Raw genomic sequence first — 27533 nt, forward strand, 5'->3', positions numbered from 1 at the left:
TTCTGTTTTTGAAATATTAAGTTTGAGGTGGCAAGATGTCATCCAAGAGGAAATGGCAGAAAGGCATTCAGTGACATGGCACAATACAGAAGGTGAAAAATCTGGGGAGGATAGGTAGATCTGAGTATCATCCACGTACAGATGGTACTGAAATCTGAAAGAGTTGATTAGTTTGCCAAGAGATGTGGTATAGATAGAGAAAAGCAGAGGACCTAGGACTGAGCCTTGCGGTACTCCAACTGAGAGAGGTAGCGAAGAGGAGGTGGAATCTGAGAAACAAACACTGAAGAAGCGATTAGATAGGTAGTATGAGAACCAAGAAAAGGCTGTGTTCTGAATCCCTAGGGATTTTAGTGCTTGTATGAGAAGAGAGTGGTCAACAGTGCCAAAAGCAGCAGAGAGATCAAGGAGAATAAGTAGTGAGTAATGGCCTTTAGATTTAGCAGTGACCAAATATTTCATTACCTTAGTCAGTGCTGTCTCTGTAGAGTGTTGGGCATGAAATCCTGACTGAAGTGGGTCCAGTAGGCTATGTGCGTTAAGAAAGTGTGTGAGGCGAGTGTAGGCAAGTATCTCAAGTAGCTTAGAGAGGCATGGGAGCTGAGAGATGGGACGGTAGTTTGAGAGAGAGTTAGGGTCAGAGTTTTCTTTTTTTCAGAATGGGAGTAATCACTGCATGTTTGTACAGAGAAGGAAAGATACCAGCAGACAGAGAGAGATTACAGATTTTAGTTAAGGTTGGGAAGAGCACAGCAGACAGAGCTTTACTAATTTGTGAGGGCATAGAGTCAAGGGGAGAGGTAGTAGAGAAGGCAGATAAAAAGAGTGCAGATACTTCATCTTCCTTTGTAAGATCAAATGAAGAGAGGTGTTAGAGGGTTCAGGCAGGGAATTGAGCAGGTCACTTGCTGTAGAAGAGCATACCATTTCATTTCAAATCTTTTCAATCTTGTCCTTGAAATAGGAAGCAAGATCTTGCGAACTGACAGTGGCCAGTGGGTTGGGTGATTTATATGTATTAAAAAGTCGATTGAGGTTAGAGGCTTGAGCAGAGATGAGAGATTGGAAATATGTTTGTTTGGCAATGTCCAGAGCATTATGATAGGAGTGGTACACGGTCTTATATGTGAGAAAGTCACTTGAACTATGATATTTATGCCACTGGTGTTCTACTTTACATGTTGTGTTTTTGTAGTTGTCTAGTGTATTTAAAGTGCCACGGTTGACATCTAAGTCTATGTGGTGTGTGATGGGTTGCTGGAGCCACTTCATCAAGTGCTGTTTCTAGAATTTGGTTAAGGTGTGACACAGCAGTCTCAGGAGTGGTGAATGTAGAAATTGGTGAGAACAGTGGTTGCAGTGAGGTAGATAGTTGTTGAAAATTAATAGTGTTAATATTTCTTCGGGTTAGAGGCAGCTTGGTAGACTTCAGGGACATTGAGTTTGAAGTAATGGAGGAGAGCATGCAGGTCATAAGGTTGTGATCTGAGAGAGGGAAAGGAGTGTTAGTGAGTTCAGAAACAGAGCATAGTCTGGTGAATACAAGATCAAGGCAGTGGCCCTCCTGGTGAGTAGGGGAGTCAGTCCATTGTGAGAGGTCAAGAGAGGAGGTTAGAGAGAGTAGTTTAGAGGCATGGGGAGATTGTGGACTGTCAATAGAGATATTGAAATAGCCCATAACGATGGTGGAGATGTCAGAGGATAAAAAGTGAGGGTGCCAAGCAGAAATATCTTCCAGAAACTTTTTGGGTTGCCCAGGTGGGCGAAAGATAGCTGCAACATGCAGAGAGAAAGGGGTGAAAATCCTAATAGAGTATACTTTAAATGATGTAAATGCGATAAAGGGAACAGGTGGTAAAACTACAGTTTGTGAGTATAAGATTTTGACAGTAATATTCCAACCCCACCTCCTTTCTTGTTACCAGGCCTGGAGGTGTGTGTGAAGTGGAGGCTACCATGTGACAGTGCTGAAGGGGAGGCAGTGTCTGATTGTGTGAGCCATGTTTCTGTTATAGCTAGCATATTGAGTTTTTTTTACTATGAAAAGGTCATGAATAGATGTTAATTTTTTGCAAACAGAGTGTGCATTCCATAAAGCACATTTTAGTGACTTGGAGGGAGATGGGAGACGTGATATTAATAAGGTTTGTTGGATTTATATTCCATTGTGAGTCAGCTGAACGTGAGCATGGTATGCGGATGGGACCTGGATTTGGGGATATGTCACCAGCTAGTAGAAGCAGAAGAAGAGAGAGGTAGATATAGCTCTGGGAGGTGTGTGAAAGTTTCTTATGGTGACAGGTTGAGGATGTTACAGTTAGTGTACATAGATAGGTTAAAAGCTCATGAGTGTTAATAAGAGGGGAGTGGATTAATGAGGCTGCAATGTGTACAGAGCGATGAATAATAGAAATAGTGAAGGATGTTGCAATTTTATAGAGAATACCATGAAGCGCTATTAGGAAAAACTGTTTGTGGAACATGGTGTTTTTAAAAGATAAAAGTATAGATAGGTAAGTGCTTAAGGAAAATGCAAATTAAATGGTGAAATTGCCTGGTTTCCAATGTTTTTCAATGTTGTTTAACTATTGGTTTAACTATTCTTTTAAAAATGTCCTAACTTTGTAATTTGCAAACTTTGTATATTTCTAAACTCAGACAACTGCCCCCTTAGACAACCGACCCATAACTGATGACAAACATATACTAGTTCTAATTAACAAAGGCTAAATCTAAAGCCAATTGGACATCTAATCAAAGGGCTTAAATTACCCTGGCCTCCCGCTGCTCTCTCTGGCAGCAGAAAAAGCATTTGATGGACTTATTGGGTTGTACATGTGTTCGGTCCTAGAGAAATTCGGATTTAGTGATCAAATTTTGTCTTCAGTACTAGCCTTTTACAGCTGCCCCACTGCCTGTGTTTTCAGCAATGGGTTTTTTATCAGATGCTTTCCCAATCATGAATGGTACCCGACAGGGATGCCCTTTGTCGCCACCAAAATTTTTACTTTGGGCATTGAACCCCTAGCTGAAAAAAAATTGGATGACTAGGGAATTTTTTTTGGGGATTACGGTTGGAAATAGTACATCTAAATTATGTTTATTTGCGGATGATTATCTTTCTTTTTGTTACTGAGCCATTATCTTCCCTCCCCAGTTTCCATGATACATTACAAAGCTATAGTGCAGTTTCTTATTACAGGATGAATATGACAAAAACTGATGCCCTCCCCATTAATATTCTAACCCTGGTTCTTTCTGTCCTTAAATTCCAGTAACCATACAATTGGCACTCAACTTCACTTCAATACCTAGGGATTCATATTCCCCCACCACCCCTTCTGTTTTTTTAAGCTAATTTACCTCCGCAGCCTGATAGTTTGTTGGCCTTGACTCCGTCTTGGCTCTCTTATGAGATCTCGTGGTTGGGGAGATTGGCAGCTTTTAAAATAACTATCCTCCCAAAACGTATGTATTTATATCATACAATACCCTTTTCCTTTACTAAAATGTATTTAGATAAGGATCACACTATATTATTACATTATGTGTGGAACGCCAAACCCCTTAGACTGGCTAACTCTAGGATGATCCTACCCAGCAGAAACGGAGGCTTGGCTCTGCTGGATCTTGTTTTATATCAGGAGGCTTGTGCGATAGCCCAACTTAAATATTTGTTGGGCGGTCCTTCTCTTGTCAGCTGGGTACAGATTGGTCCACGGTTATCTTGGCTAGTTTGCTGCACCTAGGCACACCATGGTTTGTTCACATAAACCCTTCATCTATTGTTCTCAGCTGCAATACAATACAGAGAACAATACAGCAGGGGATTAAGTCCGACTGCCCAGTCTCAGTTAATCCTATTAAAGGCCAAGATAAACATGGACCATCTGTAGCTATTGAGAGAGCAGGGTGCCTGGCTCTTCCCCTAGAAGACCTTCTCAAAATACCATCAAGCTTAAGATCTTCATCATTGACGCTTCTCCCATCTGTAAAATCATCCCTACGGGTTTGGTATAAATTGGTAGGACGCCTCCCTGGGCATTTATATCCATACTCAGCTTTATCATAACGCTCTGTAGCTAAATTAATCCCCAACCTTAATCTCTCAATTTGGTATGCATTTAACCTACAGTCCCTAGTGGAGATTGTAAGCTTGCGAGCAGGGCTTTCCTATCTCTATGTATGTCTGTTTTTACCCAGTTTTTTTCTATTACAGTTGTTCTAATTGGAAAGCGCAATAGAATATGCTGCGCTATATAAGAAACCGCTAATAAATTTATAAATAAATAAATCTCTTGGATGGTACTGTCATGTTCCCCTTTTCATTGCCACAAACCTTCCTGATAGGGAACTATTTCACTACTTTCAGGTACTACATTGGTTTAAAAGTTTGCTTAAATCTTTGGTTAACCCAGGACCTTCAGCTCAGGTTATTGTAGCACGCTTAGCACTTCTTAACTCAAATAAAGATTTCTCTTTTTGTTATAAAATTATTTTAGGTTTTATTCGATACCACAAAATCTGGGACACAATTGAAATGGGAGACATACCTGGGGATTCCATTATCTGAGGGTCACTGGGAAATGATATTTTTTTAATTCTATCGCAGGTTGAGATGTGTGAATCACACAGAGATGCACATTAAATTCTTACATAGGTTGTACCCAACGCCTAATAGTATTCATACTTTTTGGCCCTCATGTTCGAAATTTTTCTGGAGGAATTGTGAGGAGGTGGGTCATATTTTTCATATTTTTTACACTTGCCCATCTATCCAAAGCTTTTGGTCAGCAATACTTCAACTAATTCATGACATGGTGAATTTGTCATTGATTCCCTCTCCGGCCTTGACTTCATTACACATTTCCCTGCCAAAGTATTGACTCATCAGAGATATCTGTTAGTAAATATACTGTATGTAGAGCTGCTAGAGCTGCATTAGCTCAGTGCTGGAAGGAACCATCTCCTCCCTCCCGGTATCTGGTTGTTAAAAAGATTCAATTTAAGTATACTACGGAAACTGAATGTATGCCCTATTCATCTTGGTCATCCTCACCTATGGTGAAATGGATTGCTTGGCATGAATATGTGTCACGTGGGGCAGGAGCCTCCTCTCCATCTTAAATGTCCCTATAACCCTTTTTTTCTCTATGGCTCACTACGTTTATGGGGTTATTACCTACTGTTCAGTTTTATAGTATGCCTTGTGCTTACTTGTATAATTATTTCTTATTGTGTATGTACTCTCTGATTAACATGCTCGCTGTATTTGTATGTTTGATTTGTCTGGATTGTTTGCTACATCCCTTTTCCATGGTTTTGTTCTCCCCTCCCTCTTTTTCTTTTCTGTATCCTATTCCCCTGTAATAAAATTAGCATTTTGTGCTCTTAAAAAAGTGTATTGATGATAAAAAAAAAACAACAACAACTTACAGGGGAATTAAATTATCTGCGGTAATTTACCATGGCTAATGGATCCCCAGGGGGTTATTCAAGTAGCCCCTAAAGCCAATGCTACCAAGGTTTTTTTTACCTGACTGGAGGTAGGCAAAGAAAAACCCTGAGAACTGACCTGAGTAAAAACCCTGAAAACTGATGTGAGAAAAACCTTGAGAACTGACCCATTTTCACAATCGATCACCATGAAAATACATAAATCTGGCAACTTATCCTAGATTCATGTGTTTTTGCAAGAAAATTAGTCTGTTTTCATATGACAAAAACAGGTCTTAAATTGAGTTGCACAATACAGACCAACGGGCAAAAATTGTGGTTAAAGCCCATTTTTTTGTGTCAATAATTAACGGGCACAATTGAATTACCCACTTTAAATGTGCCAGTAAATTTACTAAAGGATGAAATACATGTGGTAAATTACAGTCCCGTGTCTCTTGGGACAGTCCTAATTCCAGCTGCCTAGCAGGGTGGGTCCTATTAGAAAGACGTGGGGTCTTGCTGTAAATGTATGTTGGCTGGAAGAATCGGGGAGTTACTTAGAAGAATCAAAATTCTACAGTAATTTAATAACATTTCAATGGAAAATGTTATAAGGTTACATTAAAGTAAATCACAAAGTCGCTTGTTCTCTGTGACATAAATCCTCATCTATTCCGTGTCTCTATGTCATATATCAGTGGGATAATAACATGATATGTGGGTTATTGTAGTAACTATAAGTCTGCTGAGTATATGACAACAATGGTCCCTGGTTGGTGACAGAACCACTCACATATCACACATGAATCTCAGACTCTTTAATCAAACAACGATTTATGGTTTGTAGCGCTCAACCTATATGAGTATGTAAATGATGATGCTGTGAAACCAAACGAAATTTCAGAAAAATATATTAAAGTTTTATTACTAAAGAACACAAATGCATACTTTGTGTACATGCATTGAGAAAATATAAAAATCGATCTATTTAGAAAAAGTCTTTGGTAGTGATGGGAATATTGTTGGGGATGGTCCAATGCTTGACCAGAGTTCTGGGGTGCACAACCAGATTGAATTGACTGTAGTTCTGATGATGTATGGTAGCCAGTCAATCCAGGAAACAGAGGTAATTAATTGTTTTGGGTGATTGAATGGAAACAAAGATAAAAAAGTAATGATATTACGAAAAAAAAATATATATATGAAAAAAAAATTATATATATATATATATATATATATTGCTTGGAAAAACTATATATATATAAGTCAGGAAAAAAGGAGAGTCTGTTTAGTTGTGACCCAGCTGGTTATATTAAATCCGATTAATGATATGGAATAAAAGTCACTTATTGAGTAGTCAGCGGCGTCCCGCTGACTATTTGGCTCGAGCTACTGATGGTACCTGGCTTGCGGTGATTGCGGTGTTTCCCCGGGGTTCAAGGTGCGCCTGGTGCGGGGAGGGTAAGGGGACAGGGAGCACTGGACTAAAACAGGCCCCGTGGGAAGGGATTCACCCACTCTGTCCTGGTTCGGACAGTGATGGGAGATCCGGCCACCACAGGGACTGATCTGGCGGCGATTAGCGGTGTGGGCTTGTTGAGAGCTGTCACCGCCCTTTGTCCGCCGGGACCGGAGCTGCTAACCTGTCTCTCCCCCCTCCTCCGCTATTCGGCTCGACAAAACACCCCACCGGCTTACCTCTTCTCCTTCGATCTCTCTCCGTCGCTGATGGCTTCTTCCGGGTAGGGGAGTCACGTGACCCCCGCTTGGCTTTGTCTTACAGGATTTCCACGGCCCGTACTGTCTGTATGCGTTTCAACCCTCTAGGGGTCTTCTTCCAGGGATTCGTATGACATACGAATCCCTGGAAGAAGACCCCTAGAGGGTTGAAACGCGTTGGGCATCTACTATCCACTACCACACTCATACCGACAGCATACAGACAGTACGGGCCGTGGAAATCCTGTAAGACAAAGCCGAGCGGGGGTCACGTGACTCCCCTACCCGGAAGAAGCCATCAGCGACGGAGAGAGACCCGAAGGAGAAGAGGTAAGCCGGTGGGGTGTTTAGTCGAGCCGAATAGCGGAGGAGGGGGGAGAGACAGGTTAGCAGCTCCGGTCCCGGCGGACGAAGGGCGGTGACAGCTCTCAACAAGCTCACACCGCTAATCGCCGCCAGATCAGTCCCTGTGGTGGCCGGATCTCCCATCACTGTCCGAACCAGGACAGAGTGGGTGAATCCCTTCCCACGGGGCCTGTTTTAGTCCAGTGCTCCCTGTCCCCTTACCCTCCCCGCACCAGGCGCACCTTGAACCCCGGGGAAACACCGCAATCACCGCAAGCCAGGTACCATCAGTAGCTCGAGCCAAATAGTCAGCGGGACGCCGCTGACTACTCAATAAGTGACTTTTATTCCATATCATTAATCGGATTTAATATAACCAGCTGGGTCACAGCTAAACAGACTCTCCTTTTTTCCTGACTTATATATATATAGTTTTTCCAAGCAATATATATATATATATATATATATATATATATAATTATTTTTTTTTTCATATATATATATTTTTTTCGTAATATCATTACTTTTTTATCTTTGTTTCCATTCAATCACCCAAAACAATTAATTACCTCTGTTTCCTGGATTGACTGGCTACCATACATCATCAGAACTACAGTCAATTCAATCTGGTTGTGCACCCCTGAACTCTGGTCAAGCATTGGACCATCCCCAACAATATTCCCATCACTACCAAAGACTTTTTCTAAATAGATCGATTTTTATATTTTCTCAATGCATGTACACAAAGTATGCATTTGTGTTCTTTAGTAATAAAAGTTTAATATATTTTTCTGAAATTTCGTTTGGTTTCACAGCATCATCATTTACATACTCATATAGGTTGAGCGCTACAAACCGTAAATCGTTACTTGTTCCTGTAGGTCAGTCACCCTACTTTGTAAGCAGCTCGCCGAGCTCATCAACCCAGTGCGCTGGTACAACCCCCCTGAAGTAAGCACATCTTTAATCAAACAGTAAACTGCAATAAATGACAATTTCTTTATCTGTCGATCAGGTTTTAACATTAGCTCAATATAAATGTACAGTAATATATGTGATTTTTTTTATTAAGGTTTATCATTTGCAAATTGTCAGGAAGATCTGGTGTATTTATGTCTATTTGTATCTCAGACTTACAGTAGGGGCTGATCTGAGTCACACGCTGCGGCCGCTTCTGTTGGTGTAGTTGTTTCTGTGACTATATGCTAATGCAGGTAATAGCCCTTCCCCTGGTGTACAAGCTGCGTCTGACTGTGCCAGGACTGAGACGCTGACCTCCAGCATCTGTAGACACTGTAACACCACTCAGTACATCATTACATGTCACCATCAGTCACATCATAGACACTTACCCCAGCCCCATGCTAGGTGCAGAGTTTCTATCTGAGTGTGACCTCCAATGTGAGTGTCTAAACATCTCTATACACAGCTACTTCAGTGACATATAGATGTGTCCTCATACACCTTTCCTATATCCTGCCATGTATGGCACGGTTTGGCATGCCATAGAGTCAGAGATTTAGCCATGCTTTATTATGCTACTTTATACATATTCTATTATGGGAAACAAAATTTTTTTAAATCCATCCACTCGCTGCATGTAGAAAACGTTTAGCCATGGTATGTACAGAAAAGGTGTAAGTGGACACATCTGTACCTGCAGCACTTCCATGACACTCACATACATACCATCCAACATTCTCCATGGTGAAGTAGGGACTCCTGTGCCAATAAAGGGACATGAAACTTGTCAAAAAGGGGGCATTGCTTTGCAGGAATGATGTGATTGTGATCCAGGCCCCCTGTTTTCAAATCCACACACCACACACCCTGCACCCATATAATTATACTTATCACTCCACTGTCCCCACACTGGCTGCAGAGCTGCAAAAATCACAGGGAAAGTGTCCGCTGTGGCCATTACTCATGTGATTTGCACAGCAGAGATTTTCCCCTGGAACAAGGTGCAGGTGCCAAGTTCTCAGAGACCTGTGCATGCAGAGCAAACTGTGGCACGAAGCCAGAGTCTACTGCACTGCCAGAGAGGAGGTGGCCCATACAGAACCTGTATAAGGGCCCCCTCTTCTCTGAAACCACATCTGGGAACACCTAATACATTTTAAATACACTTCATTGTGCGTATGTCAAAGCTACTTCATCTGTGTACAAACACAATCAGGATGTATACACAGTGCGATTTAGATACATGCGCAGTATTAAGAAAATGTTTAACTGCATCCGACGCAGCATGTGATTTAGAATCAGGCCCTTATTACTCTCTATGAGCTGTAATGAATATAAATGCCTCATAGTCAGTAAGATCACTATCTGCTGTTTTTTTATGGACTGCAAAGTGGTCAATAACAAACCCTTCATCACTGAGAACTTTTCTTGCAAATTTCTCATCATATTTGAACAAATACACCTTGTCCTGCCCAATCATTATATAAGTTGCATTTAAAGCTCCTATCAATATCAGGTATCCTTCAGGTTTTAGTAGCTTCACAAATTTTCTGAAATTATTTATATAATCATCTTGGTTTTTGCTGATGAAATCCAACATCCCTGCACTGATGACACAGTCTGCTGGTGGGAGCACCTCCGGGTCAGTGAGATTCTCATTGTCAATGTCACATTTCATGATCTTTGTTATTGCCGTCTTCAATGTCATGTCTTTGTCCTGACACTGGTCACTGAAATATACAAACACAATAATGTTCATTGGGATCTAGGACTAGCTATGCCACCACATGAGATATAGGATATAGTATTATATGGAGATTGAATAGATGGGAAGATTTAATTTAGGAAGGCATTGTTTATTTTCTAAAAGGGTTCCTCAAAAGTGGTAGATATTGGGCATTATTCAACACTTTCAATAAGACACCTCTTTAATCTTTCATTGGCAATCATAATTGGCTGTGCCATAGGGGAGGGGAGAAGAGGGTAAAAAGGCCTGTTGCACTGGTATTCTGGTGGCATCATTTCACCACCTGTTGTGATTCCAGTGTCGGCATTGTGATCGCTGGGATCCTGAAAGCTGGTCTTGCAATTGCCTTCTTTTGTGAGGCGACCATAACAGCATCAGGAGGCATTTCCCACATATTGGGGAATTGCTAATTCTGCCTAAATTTTACTCAGGAAATGCATAGAACCTATTTATTTAATTATGTGTTATAGATCTGATTCAGGAAGAATATCATTTTTGGATACAGTCATAGTGAATGGAGAAATGACGAGAATATAATAAAATGCATTATAAAATAACAAGTCTGATTTACCTTACCTGCTAACATTACATAGAAACATAGAATGTGACGGCAGATAAGAAGCACTTGGCCAATCTCGTCTGCCAATGTACACACACACACGTTAATTTTAGTTGTGAGCCAATTAACCAACCAATATACACTGCTCAAAAAAATAAAGGGAACACTTAAACAACACATCCTAGATCTGAATGAATGAAATATTCTTATTAAATACTTTGTTCTTTACATAGTTGAATGTGCTGACAACAAAATCACACAAAAATTATCAAAGGAAATCAAATTTATTAACCCATGGAGGTCTGGATTTGGAGTCACACTCAAAATTAAAGTGGAAAAACACACTACAGGCTGATCCAACTTTGATGTAATGTCCTTAAAACAAGTCAAAATGAGGCTCAGTAGTGTGTACTGGGATCCTCCCAGACCTGGACTAAAGCATCCGCCAACTCCTGGACAGTAAGTGGTGCAATGTGGCATTGGTGGATGGAGCGAGTCATGATGTCCCAGATGTGCTCAATTGGATTCAGGTCTGGGGAACGGGTGGGACAGTCCATAGCATCAATGCCTTCGTCTTGCAGGAACTGCTGACACACTCCAGCCACATGAGGTCTAGCATTGTCTTGCATTAGGAGGAACCCAGGGTCAACCGCACCAGCATATGGTCTCACAAGGGGTCTGAGGATCTCATCTCGGTACCTAATGGCAGTCAGGCTACCTCTGGCGAGCACATGGTGGGCTGTGCGGCCCCCAAAGAAATGCCACCCCATATCATTACTGACCCACTGCCAAACCGGTCATGCTGGAGGATGTTGCAAGCAGCAGAACATTCTCCTTTGCGTCTCCAGACTCTGTCACATGTGCTCAGTGAGAACCTGCTTTCATCTGTGAAGAGCACAGGGCACCAGTGGAAAATTTGCCAATCTTCGTGTTCTCTGGCAAATGCCAAATGTCCTGCACGGTTTTGGGCTGTAAGCACAACCCCCACCTGTGGACGTCGGGCCCTCATACCACCCTCATGGAGTCTGTTTCTGATCGATTGAGTAGACACATGTACATTTGTGGCTTGCTGGAGGTCATTTTGCCGGGCTCTGGCAGTGCTCCTCCTGTTCCTCCTTGCACAAAGGCGGAGGTAGCGTTCCTGCTGCTGGGTTGTTGCCCTCCTACGGCCTCCTCCATGTCTCCTGATGTACTGGCCTGTCTGCTGGTAGCGACTTCATGCTCTGGACACTACGCTGACAGACACAGCAAACCTTCTTGCCACAGCTCGCATTGATGTGCCATCCTGGATGAGCTGCACTACCTGAGCCACTTGTGTGGATTGTAGACTCCGTCTCATGCTACCACTAGAGAGAAAGCATCGCCAGCTTTCAAAAGTGACCAAAACATCAGCCAGAAAGCATAGGAGCTGAGAAGTGGTCACCACCTGCAGAACAACTCCTTTATTGGGGGTGTCTTGTAATTGCCTATAATTTCCTCCTGTTGTTTATTCCATTTGCACACCAGCATGTAAAATTGATTGTCAATCAGTGTTGGTTCCTAATTGGACAGTTTGATTTCACAGAAGTGTGATTGACTTGGAGTTACATTGTGTTGTTTAAGTGTTCCCTTTATTTTTTTGAGCAGTGTATTTTTTTGGGATGTGGGAGAAAACCGGAGCCCCCACAGGAAACTCATGCAAGTACGGGGAGAACATACAAAATCCATAAAGGCCCATGGTGGCAATCAAACTCACAAACCACTGCCCAAATTAATTGAGTAAGAATATCTCATTTGACAGCTGAGGTATGTTATGAACCACAAGATTAGTAGTGTCTTCCATTCAGACAAATTAATTTAAGGTAAAGCACTGCGCTTCTTGTAAACTACAATAAACATAATAAAGTGGCTGCATGCTCAGCTGCAAACATTGGGAGAACTTTACATTATAAAATATACCTGTACATTTATCTTAAACATACATATTAAAATAATAAAAAAAAATCACACAATAAAATACAAATATAATTGCATGAGACTTGTTCATTAAGTGTCCTTGGTGACTTGCAGGACATGGACAGGTGGTCCTTAATGCTCCCTAGTGTTGTTATTCTAAGGTAGCAATATACTGTGAAACTGTTGCTTTAATATCTTTTGCAACTAAGTAGCATTTTTGTTGCACTAGAATTTCCAAATAAGTGAATTACCTCACTGCATCCACAGGCTTTTACTGGTAACAAGGGCCCTCATTCTGAGTTGTTCGCTCGCAAGGCGATTTTAGCAGATTTGCTCATGCTAAGCCGCCGCCTACTGGGAGTGAATCTTAGCATCTTAAAATTGCGAACGATGTATTCGCAATATTGCGATTACACACCTCGTAGCAGTTTCTGAGTAGCTTCAGACTTACTCGGCATCTGCGATCATTTCACTGCTTGTCGTTCCTGGTTTGACGTCACAAACACACCCAGCGTTCGCCCAGACACTCCCCCATTTCTCCGGCCACTCCTGCGTTTTTTCCGGAAACGGTAGCGTTTTTTCCCACACGCCCATAAAACGGCCTGTTTCCGCCCAGTAACACCCATTTCCTGTCAATCACATTACGATCGCCAGACCGATGAAAAAGCCGTGAGTAAAATTCCTAACTGCATAGCAAATTTACTTGGCGCAGTCGCAGTGCGGACATTGCGCATGCGCATTAAGCGGAAAATCGCTGCGATGCGAAGATTTTTACCGAGCGAACAACTCGGAATGAGGGCCCATGTTCCGCTTAGTCAATGCTGGCTGCTGGCATCCCAGCTAAGTTCAGATACAGATTACTGTAGCGTGGCTGCTGTAATAGTTACCCCTGCACACAGAGCCGGCCCTAACCAATATGATGCCCTAGGCAAGATTTTGACTGTTGCCCCCTAGCACCACCGCTGGTTCCGCCTCTGACCTTGCACCTCTTTCCCAGCACCATCACCCCTCACCCATAGCAGTCCTTATTTTGGTGTTTGTACCCCCTATATTTTACATAGGAGCAGTTTGCACATTGGCGCTCAGCCCAAAAAGGGGTGTGTTTTTGCAGGCAAGGGGCATGGCCACACAATAGTACCCCCAATTCAAATTACACCACACAGTACTGAAACTTTATTCACATTTGATCATGCGATAGTGTCCATAATTCATATTACATCCCACAGTAGTATCACTTTACCTTATAAACGTTACTCCTCACAGTAGAGCCCCTTATTCACATTACATCACACTGAATTGCTCCTTATTCACATTACACTACACCCTAGTGCTCTTTATTCACATTAGACCACACAGTAGTGCCCTTTCTATATGCAACGCCACATAGTAGAGCACCTTGTACACATTATGCCACAGAGTAATGCCCCTTACACATATGAGACACATTATTAATGTCCTTATAAACATAATATGCCTTACACATTATGACAACCTTTATTAATGCCCTTTTACACATACTGTTATGTCCCTTACACATATGCAGCACCAGCACATTATTTATGCATTTTTACATGACATACATAATGCTCCTAACTCATATTCCGAACACTGCTGCACAACCAACCCACTCACATGCACACAGCACTCACACTGCCACTAACACTGTGACCTCTGCCTCTGCTTGGATATGGATGTGTCCTCATAAATCTTGCCTCAATGCTAATGGCGGGCACCTTTTTTTTATGAAAATGCATCTTATTTGCATTGCTGTGTGGCTAGGATGCACAAGCAGCTTCTGCTGATTAAAATGATATGCAGCATGCCTGTATACTGTGTGAGACTGTGACTGTATCTGCATATGAAATGCTACACACAGAATATAGGCATGCCGCATATCATTGTAATCAGCAGAAGCTGCTGATGCCCCTACGCATATCAAATGCCCTAGGCAATTGCCTAGTTTGCCTATGCCTATGGCCGGCTCTGCCTGCACACGTGTAGTGATCCTTCCACTGTGATCAAGCCCCCATTCCTCTTCTCCCGGTGGTGAGGATATCATCGCCCCGGGCAGGTAACAGCGCTGGTAAGCATTTAGTTCTGTTTGGTTAGCTGCAGATGTTTGTCGCTGCCAGTGCAGACCACAGTGCCGGGGTAGTTTTAGTCACTTACAGCAGCGTATCTCCCTGTGCTGGTGATGCAGTAGAGGTGGGTGTGGTGTGTTCAATCTGAAATCTAAATTGCAGTGTAAAAATAAAGCAGCCAGTATTTACCCTGCACAGAAACAAAATAACCCACCCAAATCTAAATCTCTCTGCACATGTTATATCTGCCCCCCCTGCAGTGCACATGGTTTTACCCAACTGCTAACAAATTTGATGCTGCAATCAACTCGGAATTACCCCCATGTATCAGTGATTATTATATCTAATAGTTGACTAATGCATGTGAGCTGGAGGAATATATGTAATAAAGCACATATTAGTCACCCAGAAATCAGCTGGGTAGTAGTGACTACTGTGGTCAATATTTAATTGCCACGTGTTAGCTGTGGAAATAACTTTACCAGACTTCTGCTCATACACAGCAGCTGCTTTGCTGAGAGCTCGTTATAATCTTTGCAACAGTGACAACTACAGTACATTGATACATTTAACACTGTATGTTGGCAATAGAGACTAGTATAACACAATGTCATTTATAGATCACAGTGTTTCTACTAAGAATTCAATATCAGCTATATAGCACTGCTAATCACACGGATTTATTTAACACTGCATATTAGGGACAGAGTTAATTACAGTATATTAGTGCTTACTCATGGCAGTTACTCTGATAAAAATTTACCACCAGTGAAATTAACATTATATGCCTGTGTTAGGCACTTGTTCCATTATATATTAAAAACTGGTTATGGTAACAGCTTATGTGAATCATCAAGCTGAATGAATATGTGCATATAAATAGTAATCTGCACCATACTTGCCTACCTGACCCTCTCCATGAGGGAGAAAATGCTCTGTTCCTGGACTTTCTGGGTAATGTATGATTGCCATCACCTGTGGTGAAACACCTTTCTTATCAATTATCTAGCTCACCACAGGTGATGGCAATCATACATTACCAGGAAAGTCCAGGAACAGAGCATTTTCTCCCTCATGGAGAGGGTCAGGTAGGCAAGTATGATTTGCACACTACTGTTTGTTCATGGCTGCTATTCTAATAAGAGTTAATTTCCAGTGGAATTAACCCGATATGCTAATGTTGGGTATCTGTTAAATTATATATCTAAAACCAGTTATGATAACAGTCTATGAAGAATATTCAATTGAAGTCGGATCCATTCTGACATTCATTTGTCGGAAAGGATCCAACCTGGGCTATTCAATGTCATCTCAATTCGACTTTTAAAAAAGTCAAAAATTGAGATGCGGGAGCTGAGACTGGGAAGAGCCATGGGCAGACAGAGGAGAACAGTGCTACAGCAGCAGCTCTCCCCCATCTACCACCGTCTCTCTGCCTCTCCCCATCCATCCACTCCCCATCCCCGCATCACAGCCATCTCCAGCAAGTGAGGCCGGGTGGACGCTGCTGTTAGCGGCAGCTGTGACATCCCCATCTGGCTATGTCTGGGAAAGGGGGACAAACCTCTGGCGCTACTGGATATCCAGTAGCGCCAGAGGTTCGTCCCCCTTTCCCAGACATTGCTAAACTAAAGGAAATACCCGAAAAGAATTCCTACTCTAACCGCGGCTCTCCCGGTCTCTGCTCCCACATCTCACTTAGACTTTTTCTAAAGTCGAATTGAGATGGTCGAAAAGGGGGCCAAAACCATTTTCAACACAATCTTGCGGATCGGCAGCTATTCCACTGATCCATGTGCTTTTCGACAAGTCAAATTCCTCGACTTGTCGAATAATTTGGGGATAGATTGAATAGGTCGGAACCCCTTCTGACCTAAAAAAGTTGAAAACTGCTGTCTTTTCGACAGACAGCAGCTTTCGACTTAAATTGAATATACCCATAAGTGAATCATCACGCTAAATTGACATGTGCCTATAAATAGCAATTTGCTACAATGTTGAATATTTAGAAATGTATCAACATTACATATTTGCTACAACTACATATCAGTCTTGAAAGTAAGGGCAATATTACTGCATGTACAGTGTATTTTGATCAGAAGGGGGATTATATTCACAATTATATTAGTGTGGAATTGTTTCAATTAAATGTACTGCATAATTTCCACACTGTATAATGCTGGATTATGGATAATGTGAAGGCTCAAAATAATTTACATATAAATAGATGCATTTTGCCTTGACTGAATGGTTATACATGTCATAAGATACTGGTGACCTAACCACAGTTGGCACTCAGAGAGAATGATATATTCCCCATGAAATAAATTAATATTGGATATATATAATACATGTAGTACCACATTGACAATCACCATTTCATACACGAACCTCTTAACTGGGTGACAATTTTTTTTTCAATAAATCTCCGACTTTAATCTCTCTCTGAGGCAATAAAGCCTTATACTATTGAAAATTAGGACCAAAGATTGATTCAAACTGTCATTTGACAGTCCAGGTATGGACTACTTCCACATATGTATTTAAATAGAGATTAATAAAATATCCATTCTGTCCAAATTAACTCTGAATTTTGAATCTAGCTATTTTGACACAGTTAATACCACAAGCAAGACAGTAACAAGTGAACAATGCTTTTTAAATCTTTATCACACTCTTTAATTTCTTAAGCACATATTTGTATGTCTGTGTTAGTCTAATTTTAACCTCTATCCAACACAATTATGAATTACTATCACAAGATATTACATATTGATGATAATAAAAGTTAAGTTTTAAAAAATTAATCTTCTATGTGTGCTACTATGCAGTATTTTTTCTCTTTTCTTCTTATGGTACTGATAGTAAAAATGCCTATTACATATTATGCTACACACAGTTATGCCACTGACACTATTTTATGTCCCTTACACAAAAATGACCCTTACAAATTATGCCCCAGCTGTGGACTGGTAGTAGTCTATGCTACCACCCAGAGGCGTCACTTACTTTTATAACACCTGGTGCGGTCGCGGGTGAAAAGGGGGTGCGGCTTTGTGGAAGGGGCGTGGCTTCGCGGAAGGGGCGTGGCTTTGCGTCCCGACCCCGTTTTCGGCACATTGTGGGTCGGGGGATACGGCCTTCACCCGGAGACTGCTGAATCTGCAGTGCTGGCTTCTGCACTGTGACAGGAGCCAGGTTGCAGCATCCAGCTCCTGTCACTGAGCAGGAGCCGGCACTTTGGTGTCACCCCTCAGAGGGTAACACCCGGGTGCGGGCCGCACCCCCCGCACCCACGTTGTGACGCCACTGCTACCACCATATTTCTTAATGGTACTCCGTACCACCCTACTTTCATCACTGCAAACTCCTGTTCACTGTCACCAATGTACGAGGGGCACTCTATGCATTTGTAGATATTAATAAATAAATATACCACAACAACACATAAGACAAATATAAGAGTACAAATAAGCCATTCCACAGTGAATATGAAAAGGGAAAGTGTTCTTTTGGTGGGGTGCCACATATTTTCCTGTCTGTCCCCTCCATAGCTGCCTCATTTAGTGGTCCATTTATTAACATTATGTTTACTAAAATAATGTAAAAAGGGGTGTAAATGATGTGAAAAGGGGTGTTTACTGTTTTCACACCCTTTTCACATTATTTTAGTATCACCTGAATGTATCAAAGGGCATTTGGAGCAATTTTCATGAAAAACTAGTCCAAGCCCTTTAATTTACTTTTTTTTAGTAACCCACATCACATTTCTTATACTTATAATGGAAAATGCGATGTGGCCGAATTTACTAAAAAAAAAAAAAAAATGTGAAAACATACTGCAGCAGTGTGCCCTGTGATATGCAGCCATTTTCCCATCTTTCTATGCCCCTGTCAGTGGGGTTGGCGCATGCGCAACAGTACATCAGGGTATTTTTATTAAAAATACCCCGATGATGCAGCGGAGTGTCATTGCAGGGACAGAGATTGCTCACAAGCTGTGTCCATGCATGCGATAATTGATACATCCCTGCAATGTAATCATTTATTGCAGTGCTAGTTTGGGCAATTTTATCACATGACATCCACATCCAAGGATGAAGATGGTGATAAATAGAACCCTTAGTCCTCTTTGCATATATCCTCAATTTTCCCCTTTTTTATCATTACCCCCTCTATAGCTCTCAGTCTCAGTCAGTTCCTTCCATATAACACTGAGCCCCTTGCAGCACTCACTGACCTCCCAGCTCACCCACTGACCCCCTCCCCCACAGTTTACTCACTGACCACACAGCACACACTGGCCTCACTTTACCAACAGCAGCACTCACTGTCCACCTCAGAGATACCCTCACTGACCCCTTACAGCATTCACTTTCTCCTTCACTGTCTACCATGTGTCACCCTTGTCCCTTTCAAAGTTCACCTCACAGCCCTCACCTTTCCTCTACTATCCACTTTACAGCACCCCCCTTCCCCAGCCCCTTCTAACAACCACCCCACAGCACCATGGCCCCTCAATATCCAACTCACAGCTCTCCTACCAGAGCCTTCACTGTCCTTCCCAAGCACTCCCCACCTTTAATAGCTACCTTATAGTCCCCCTGCCTCTCCAATGCACACCACCTGGCACTCACCCTCCTTTCATATCAAAGTACACCTCACCATTTTTCTGTCCATCTATCACAGAACTCCCCCTTCACTATCCAACCCACACAGCACCCCCCTACAATGTCCATCTCACATCACTCGTTAACCCTTTCAGTGTCCACCTCACAGCATCTACCTTCAATGCTCTACAATTCTTCAACAACCACCACACTACTCAGAACCCCTCAGAGTCCACCCCACAGCAGTCTCTCTCTCTCCCCACCCAGTCCACAGCAATCTCCCTGGTTCCTCCAATAATCACCCCTCAGCAGTACAAACAAACTTTCCTGCTCTACTTTTGCCTAGTCTCCTGTGACTGCTCAACTCTTATTGTCCAATGATGGCAAGCTACCCAGCAGTGGCACACAGCAGCCCAATGCACATGCATAGTCACAACTGACTGTCAGTGAGAGACAAGCTCAGGGGATGTAGAGCTGCCTGGCCAGCTACTCTTATTGTGTTATAGTGCAGATCGGCCAGGCAGGGAGCATCCTCTCTAGCTATCTCCTTCCTGCCTCCCACAGCTGGCCATGTGCAAGCAGAGCGTGACTGCAGGTGGCCCAGGAGCTAAGATGGCAGATTGCAACATTTTCCCCATTACCAGCCCACCGCTGGCTGCATCACAAGTGTAAAGGTAGATGCCAGTACTTTAATTGATCTGACTAAATAATATGTTCATTCATTGACCACAAGAGGTCAATAACGAACAGCCAACAGAATGGTTTCCCATACTGCAGCGAGACTTACGACAGGTATGTGCTATAAGACACATTTGAATTAATTTATGTCTATATTCTGCAAAAAGCAACTTCATGTCTATCAGTAAAGGTTTTTTTTTATTATTAACTATTGCTCTCCTTTAGGAGAGAAGAGAAGAATCCATGTGGATTAAGGCAATGAATGAAATTGAAACCCAAGGATTTGGGCAAGGTGTTTATTTCAAATGAAATAGATCAACAGTAATGGGTTTAGTAATATTAGTTGAGGTGGTCATTCCGAGTTGATCACTCGCTAGCAGTTTTTAGCAGCCGTGCAAATGCTATGCCGCCTCCCACTGGGAGTGTATTTTAGCTTAGCAGAAGTGCAAGCGAAAGGATCGCAGGGCATCTACAAAGTTTTTTGTGCAGTTTTAGAGTAGCTCAAAACCTACTCAGCGCTTGCGATCACTTCAGACTGTTCAGTTCCTGTTTTGATGTCACAAACACGCACTGCATTCACCCAGCCAATGGCGTAACTACTGCCCCCGCAGTCCTCGCGGTGGCTTGGGGGCGAGGGGCTGCGGGGGCGCCACTGATTTACAGCAGACTGACATGCGGACGAGCGTCCGCATGTCAGTCTGCAGTCTCCTTCCCTCCGTCGCTTTTTGGAGGGACACGGAGGGCACACAGCGCGCCTCCCTGTGTCCCTCCTGCTGCATCATCTCCGGCGGCCGCGGGTCTAATAGGGGGAAGTGCCGTCCGTGAGCTCTAATTGGCTCACGAACCGGCACTTCCCCCTATTAGACCCGCGGCCGCCGGAGATGATGCAGCAGGAGGGACAAAGGAGAGACGAGCTGTGCCCTCCGTGTCCCTCCAAAAAGCGACGGGGGGGTTAAATATCTGGCACTGGGGGCATATATGGCACGGGGAAGGAGAGAGGAATATCTGGCACTGGGGCATTTCTGGCACTGGGGGGAATATCTGGCACTGGGGGCATATCTGGCACTGGGGAGGGATATCTGGCACTGGGGCCTATATGGCACTGGGGGGGAATATCTGGCACTGGGGGCATATATGGCACTGGGGGGGATATCTGGCACTGGGGGCATATATGGCACGGGCGGCATATATGGCACTGGGGTGAATATCTGGCACTGGGGGCATATATGGCACTGGGGGGGATATCTGGCACTGGGGCATATACGGCACTGGGGGGAATATCTGGCACTGGGGGGGATATCTGGCACTGGGGCATATATGGCACTGGGGGGAATATCTGGCACTGGGGGGGGGATATCTGGCACTGGGGCATTTATGGCACTGGGGGGGAATATCTGGCACTGGGGGCATATATGGCACTGGGGGGGAATATCTGGCACTGGGGGCATATATGGCACTGGGGGGGATATCTGGCACTGGGGGCATATATGGCACGGGGGGAATATCTGGCACTGGGGGGGAATATCTGGCACTGGGGGCATATATGGCACGGGGGGAATATCTGGCACTGGGGGGGAATATCTGGCACTGGGGGCATATATGGCACTGGGGGCATATTTGGCACTGGGGGGGAATATATGGCACTGGGGGCATATCTGGCACTGGGGGCATATGTGGCACTGGGGGGGAATATCTGGCACTGGGGGCATATGTGGCACTGGGGGGGTATATGTGTACCTGGCACATGGGGACGACGACTATATTTGGCACTGGGGCATGTAAGTACCTGGCACCGTGGGGGAATATCTGGCACTGGGGACATATGTGGCACTGGGAGCACAGCCCTAGCAACAAGGACTACCTCCTAGCAACGAGCATGACACCCAGTGCATGAAACACCTGGCAACGAGCATGACACCCAGTGCATGAAACACCTGGCAACGAGCATGACACCCAGTGCATGAAACCCCTGGCAACGAGCATGACACCCTGAGCATGAAAACCCCTGGCACCGTGCATGGAACCAAGAGCATGAAACCCCTGGCAACGAGCATGACACCCAGTGCATGAAACCCCTGACAACGAGCAGGTAATTGAAAAGTAATTAGAAGCCTTACTGTAGGACTTAATGTGTAATGGGCATTACGGTGTGTGGCATAATGTATCACGGACATTGCGGTGTGTGGCATAATGTGTCACAGGCATTACGGTGTATGGTATACTATATCGCGGGCATTGTGATATGTGGTATAATGTCTCAGGGTCATTGCAGTGTGTGGCATAATGTATCACGGACATTGCGGTGTGTGTCATAATGTGTTAGGCATTACGGTGTGTGGTATACTATATCACGGGCATTGTGGTATGTGGTATAATGTCTCAGGGTCATTGCAGTGTGGCATAATACATAACGGGCATTGCGATGTGTGGCATAGGGTATAACGGGCAGGGCATTGCGGTATGTGTCACAGGCATTACGGTGTATGGTATACTATATCACGGGCATTGTGGTATAATGTCTCAAGGTCATTGCAGTGTGTGGCATAATGTGTCACAGGCATTGTATGTGCTATAATGTATCGGGCATTGCAGTGTGTGGCATAATGTATCACGGACATTGCGGTGTGTGTCATAATGTGTCACAGACATTGTATGTGCTATAATGTATCAGGGGCATTGCAGTGTGTAGCATAATGTATAACGGGCAATGCGATTCCTGTCATAATGTGTCACAGGCATTACGGTGTGTGGCATAATGTGTCACAGACATTACGGTGTGTGGCATAATGTGTCGGGGGCATTACAGTGTGTGCATATTGTGTCGTGCATTATTGTGTGCGGCATAATGTCTAAGGGCCATTGCAGTATGTGGCATAATGTATACTGGGCATTACTATAAGGAGGAAAAATGACAAATAATGTAAGGGGCATGAATCAGGATTATTTTTCTTTCCTGTGGTGGCCAACGTATGGGCGTGCAGGTTGCAAAACTGGGGTATAAGGTAGTCTTTCCCTGCAATGCCACGCCCCTTTATGCGAAACCACGCCCGCTCCAACAAAACCACGCCCCTTTTTCAGCGCGCGCATATTTATCCCTTTCTTGCTCCCAATTATGGAGCATGAAGGGGGGGGGGGGCGCCGAAGAATTTTTTGGCTTGGGGGAGAAAAATTTCTAGTTACGCCACTGCACCCAGCCATGCCTGCGTTTTTCCTAGCATGCCTGCATTTTTTCGAACACTCCCTGAAAATGGTCAGTTGCCAGCCAGAAACGCCCACTTCATGTCAATCACTCTGCAGCAACCAGTGAGACTGAAATGCTTCGCTAGACCCTGTGTGAAACTACATCGTTCATTGTAATAGTACATTGCGCGTGCGCATTGCGCCTGTCACAACTGAGGGCCTGAGCTGACGGAAGGCAGCCTCAGTTGTAGGGGCTGAGATGTACCGGAACCTGGGAGGTTGTATCAGACCCCTGGACATGTAAGTAACATGAAGAGAAACCGCCCGAAGGCGTGACCACGACAACTTGAGTAAAAGTCAATGATATTTATTTATGACAAACTCCATGCAACACAGTAGCAGTAAAAAGAAACATAAAAATCAGCAGAGAAATAATAATACAGTTCCTGGGTACTACAGGGTGGCAGGGGCCACAGAGCTCTGGTGGTATGAGACAGTTCTTATTATCTGCAAGTTGGAAAGTCCTTACCAGGCTCAACTGTAGCAATGAGGAAAGCCCAGGGTCGTACCAGCTGGTGTTCCAGGGAAAGCTGGACTGCTGTAGATAAAATGCTGCTGTGGGTACTGGTTAGAACCAGACAGGTGTTGGCACGGAGTGGATACTGGCTGGAACCAGTTAAATAATAGATAAAGCTTGAGAGCGATGCAATATAGATGAAATGTAGAATTTGAGAGCGGAGAAATAATAATACCGGTGGAGAGTGGTAAACTGCAGAAAGGACACCGGCCCTTTAAGAGAAGCTGTACACTGCTGGAAGCTGAGCTGGAAGCAGGTGATGTTGTAGCTGGAAACAGGTGAGTCCAGAATGGATCGGAGAGTCAGGCTACACCGCAGATGGAATGCTGGTGCGGGTCTCTATAGCAGAAGTCTGGAGACAGGAGCTGGAACCTGGAAGACATTCACAGGAGAGAGACAAACTGGAACTAGGTTTGACAACCAAAGCACTGACGCCTTCCTTGCTCAGGCACAACCTATTTATACCTGCAGCAAGGAAGGCATTGGCTAGGCAATTATGCAAATTAATAATACAGACAGCAGATTGGTGAATATGATCAGATGACAGAATCCAAGATGGCTGCGCCCATGCAGACACTTGGAGGGAAGTTTGGTTTGTAATCCATGTGGTCTGGAAAACAGTAATGGCGGCGCTGGCCACCGGAGACAGGAGACGCCAGGCTGACAGGTGCACATCCAGCCACGCGGACACAGCGGAGGCCGCGGCTGACGTAATCGCCACTCTGAATGCAGAAGCTCAGGAACGGCGGCGGAGGCCGCGGGAGACGCCATGCCAGATGTATAAGGCGTTACTGTGACAGCGTCCAGAGAGACAGGAGAGGATGCGGGAATATGCACATCAGGATAACAGATGGGATCCGGTCCAGGAGCGCTGAGCCAGCCTTAGGAGGCATCTGATGGGTAAGAAATGGCGTCCAGATACCCGGATCGTGACAGCGCCGCATACGCATGCGCAGAAGTGCCGTTTTTTTGCCTCATCGCTGCACAGCGAACGAATGCAGCTATCGAAAAACTTGGATTGACCACCTAAGTCTGTTGAAAGACATATAACAGGAGACAATGGAGGTCATACAGATCTGATCGCTGGGCTACATTTTTTGCTGTCCTGCGATCAGATTGTTGCTGCCTACAGGAGGAGTGTATGTGTACGCCGAGCTGCTAAAATTCTGTGTGTGCAGTCTCTGCGCAGCCCAGGACTTACTCTTCCAGTGCGATTGAATCATGCTGATCGGGCTGGAGCTGACGTCAGACACCCTCCCTGAAAATTATTGAGAATGCCTGCGTTTTCCAGAACACTCACAGAAAACAGTCAGTTACCACCCACAAACGGCTTCCTCCTGTCAATCACATTGCGAACGCCCATGCAAATGGATTTTTTGCATGATCCCATCTCTGATCGACAATCCACATTGTTGTCCGATGTGCATGTCCATTGCGGTGCATACGCATGCGCAGTTAGGATCTAATCGCCCGCAGTGCAAAAACGCACAGCAGCTATCAGATCTGAATTACCCCCAACGGAATGAGCTGTACAACAGATATTTATTTCATCCCAGGCTAAATGAGGCCCAGTGTAAAGTATTTAAAAATGTACTGTGTGCTGACACTGGGTTTATACTTGATAGATGTTTTGGAAAATATGTTTTCTTACCTGTTTCCTTCTAGGCATTTAATATATTCCATTACGTGAGACCAATCAAATGCTCCGGTACGTGTGTTAATCCATTTGTTCACCTCCATAATACATTGCTCAGAGCACTTCAGCACAAGGATGTGTTTGAAATATCCACTGGCTGTATAGAGATGATGGATGAAGGATCCAGGACTGATGTCAATCAAAAGGTCTCCCTTAATGTGACCTGCAGGGAAAGATCCCAGTGATTACAGAGTGTAATATACTGTAATATGTAGCATCTACAGTACTCTACTATGCATCACTCTGTAATGTCCTGTTACAGGTAGAGATGTGCGGGTTCAGATTTACTTCTTTTTTTTGCCAATTTTTTTTCAAGTTTGGATTTATCCAGATTAATCTTATTGGTAATCCAAAACAAGAGAGAACCCGCACATCCCTAGATACAGGTAAGCCACTTCCACACAACACACCTACTGCTGCTACACTGTAAAGTATGAGGTAGGTAAGTACTTATTTGATCAGTATTTCCAGTAACTGGAGCCACTTTTCCTGCATATTCACACAGACATTTACAGACCTCAGAAGTGTCTATAATATGCCATAATGTAAACTCTTAGGAAACATGCACCATACTTGCCTACCTGACCGTCTCCATGCTCTGTTACTAGACTTTCCTAGTAATGTATGATTGCCATCACCTGTGGTGAAACACCTTTCTTATCAATTAACTAGCTCACCACAGGTGACACTGGAGTAAGACCGGGGATTGCCATGGCTGCCAGGGATCCTCCCACCCAACTAAGACCTGGGGGTAACATTGCTGACAGGGATCCTCCCACCCAACTGTAAGACCCCTCTGTTTGCAGTGCACTCTGTCCTTTATAAAGTGTGGTAGAGATGAGGAATTATATTAATTTTATGTCAGAAAAGGGGGGGTTGCCAACTTGCAACCTTGCCCTGGGTGACAAAAATCCTAGATTTGGCACTGGTCAACCCCACCTACTTTTTAGTTGGTCTTGTCTGAGGCCATTTCAAGTGCTCGATTTGCCCTTCTAGTCATTGTCATCTGACAGTGATATTACACAGGGTTCTTCAATCCTCACTCAATACACTGTAACTACAGTACGTAAGTGGGCAGATCTAATGATATAATGCATACAGATGGAGCCTCAATCATCTATCCAACTCTGGCATTTGGCGTTTGGCATTACTGGTGAGTGTAATACCAGTGATCATCCACCAGATTTTGCTTTTAAAAATAACTGTTATGCATGTATGAGGTGTCCAATAAAATACTATAGTGCAAGATTCACCTGCGCAATAACTACTTTACTGTACAGTACAGTAATGTATGTTAAAGCAACATGTCAGTGACAGATATAATGATGTAATGCATATTCCTAACACTGAATGGCACTCAGTATGTACTGTACACAGTCATGTTCCGTCATCAAAGAAAGAGTCATAGGCATTGCATTTAGCAAATCAAAAAAGTAATCCTTGACTTTAAAACTGCATAGAAATATATAATTTTAGATCCATGATAAAGTATCATTACTACAATTTATTTATATAGTCCAAGCATTTTATACAGAGCTGTACAGAGAATATATTTGTCATGCACAACAGTCCCTACTCCATTACTCACACTAAGATAAGTTGGTCAATATAGTATACAAACTGTCAGTATAGTATACATACCCTCACTGAATGCACGGTGTAAACATTCCATTGGAAATTTAATTGAATCGTCTCTAAAGACCATGTCTGATTTTCTAGATAAATATGTTTCCAGATGTTCTCTAGCATCAATGCCGTGTACAGGATAAAATTTATGGGCGCTGGAATCCATCTTGTATTACTGTGTCACAGGCTGTCTGACGCTCACATCTATTAATTTACTGGCTCAGGAATTCTGTTTATATACTCTAGGATCAAGTCATTTATATTCATAAGTAACCAGGATATCAGTGTTATCATATAATTGTTTATCAGCCTTAGGAGCTGTCATGGGAATGCAGGTGACAGTGTTATCATCTCCTAAAGCAAAATAAATCATCATAC

The 27533-nt window shown here is 43.5% G+C and overlaps 1 protein-coding gene across 1 annotated transcript in view; it reads right to left on the reverse strand.

The window, feature by feature from the left end:
- Positions 1 to 27321, reverse strand: part of LOC134965386 (nicotinamide N-methyltransferase-like) — an 88307-nt gene extending 60986 nt beyond the window's left edge. Inside the window, exons 1-3 of the mRNA XM_063941850.1 lie at positions 27171 to 27321; positions 25485 to 25692; positions 9780 to 10196 (exon numbers count right to left, since the gene is read on the reverse strand). Coding sequence (XP_063797920.1) covers positions 9780 to 10196; positions 25485 to 25692; positions 27171 to 27321 — 776 coding nt within the window. The remainder of the gene's footprint in view (positions 1 to 9779; positions 10197 to 25484; positions 25693 to 27170) is intronic.
- Between the last annotated feature and the right edge of the window lie 212 nt (positions 27322 to 27533).

The sequence above is a fragment of the Pseudophryne corroboree genome, chromosome 10 (assembly GCF_028390025.1).
Source record: "Pseudophryne corroboree isolate aPseCor3 chromosome 10, aPseCor3.hap2, whole genome shotgun sequence".
Lineage (NCBI taxonomy): Eukaryota > Metazoa > Chordata > Amphibia > Anura > Myobatrachidae > Pseudophryne > Pseudophryne corroboree.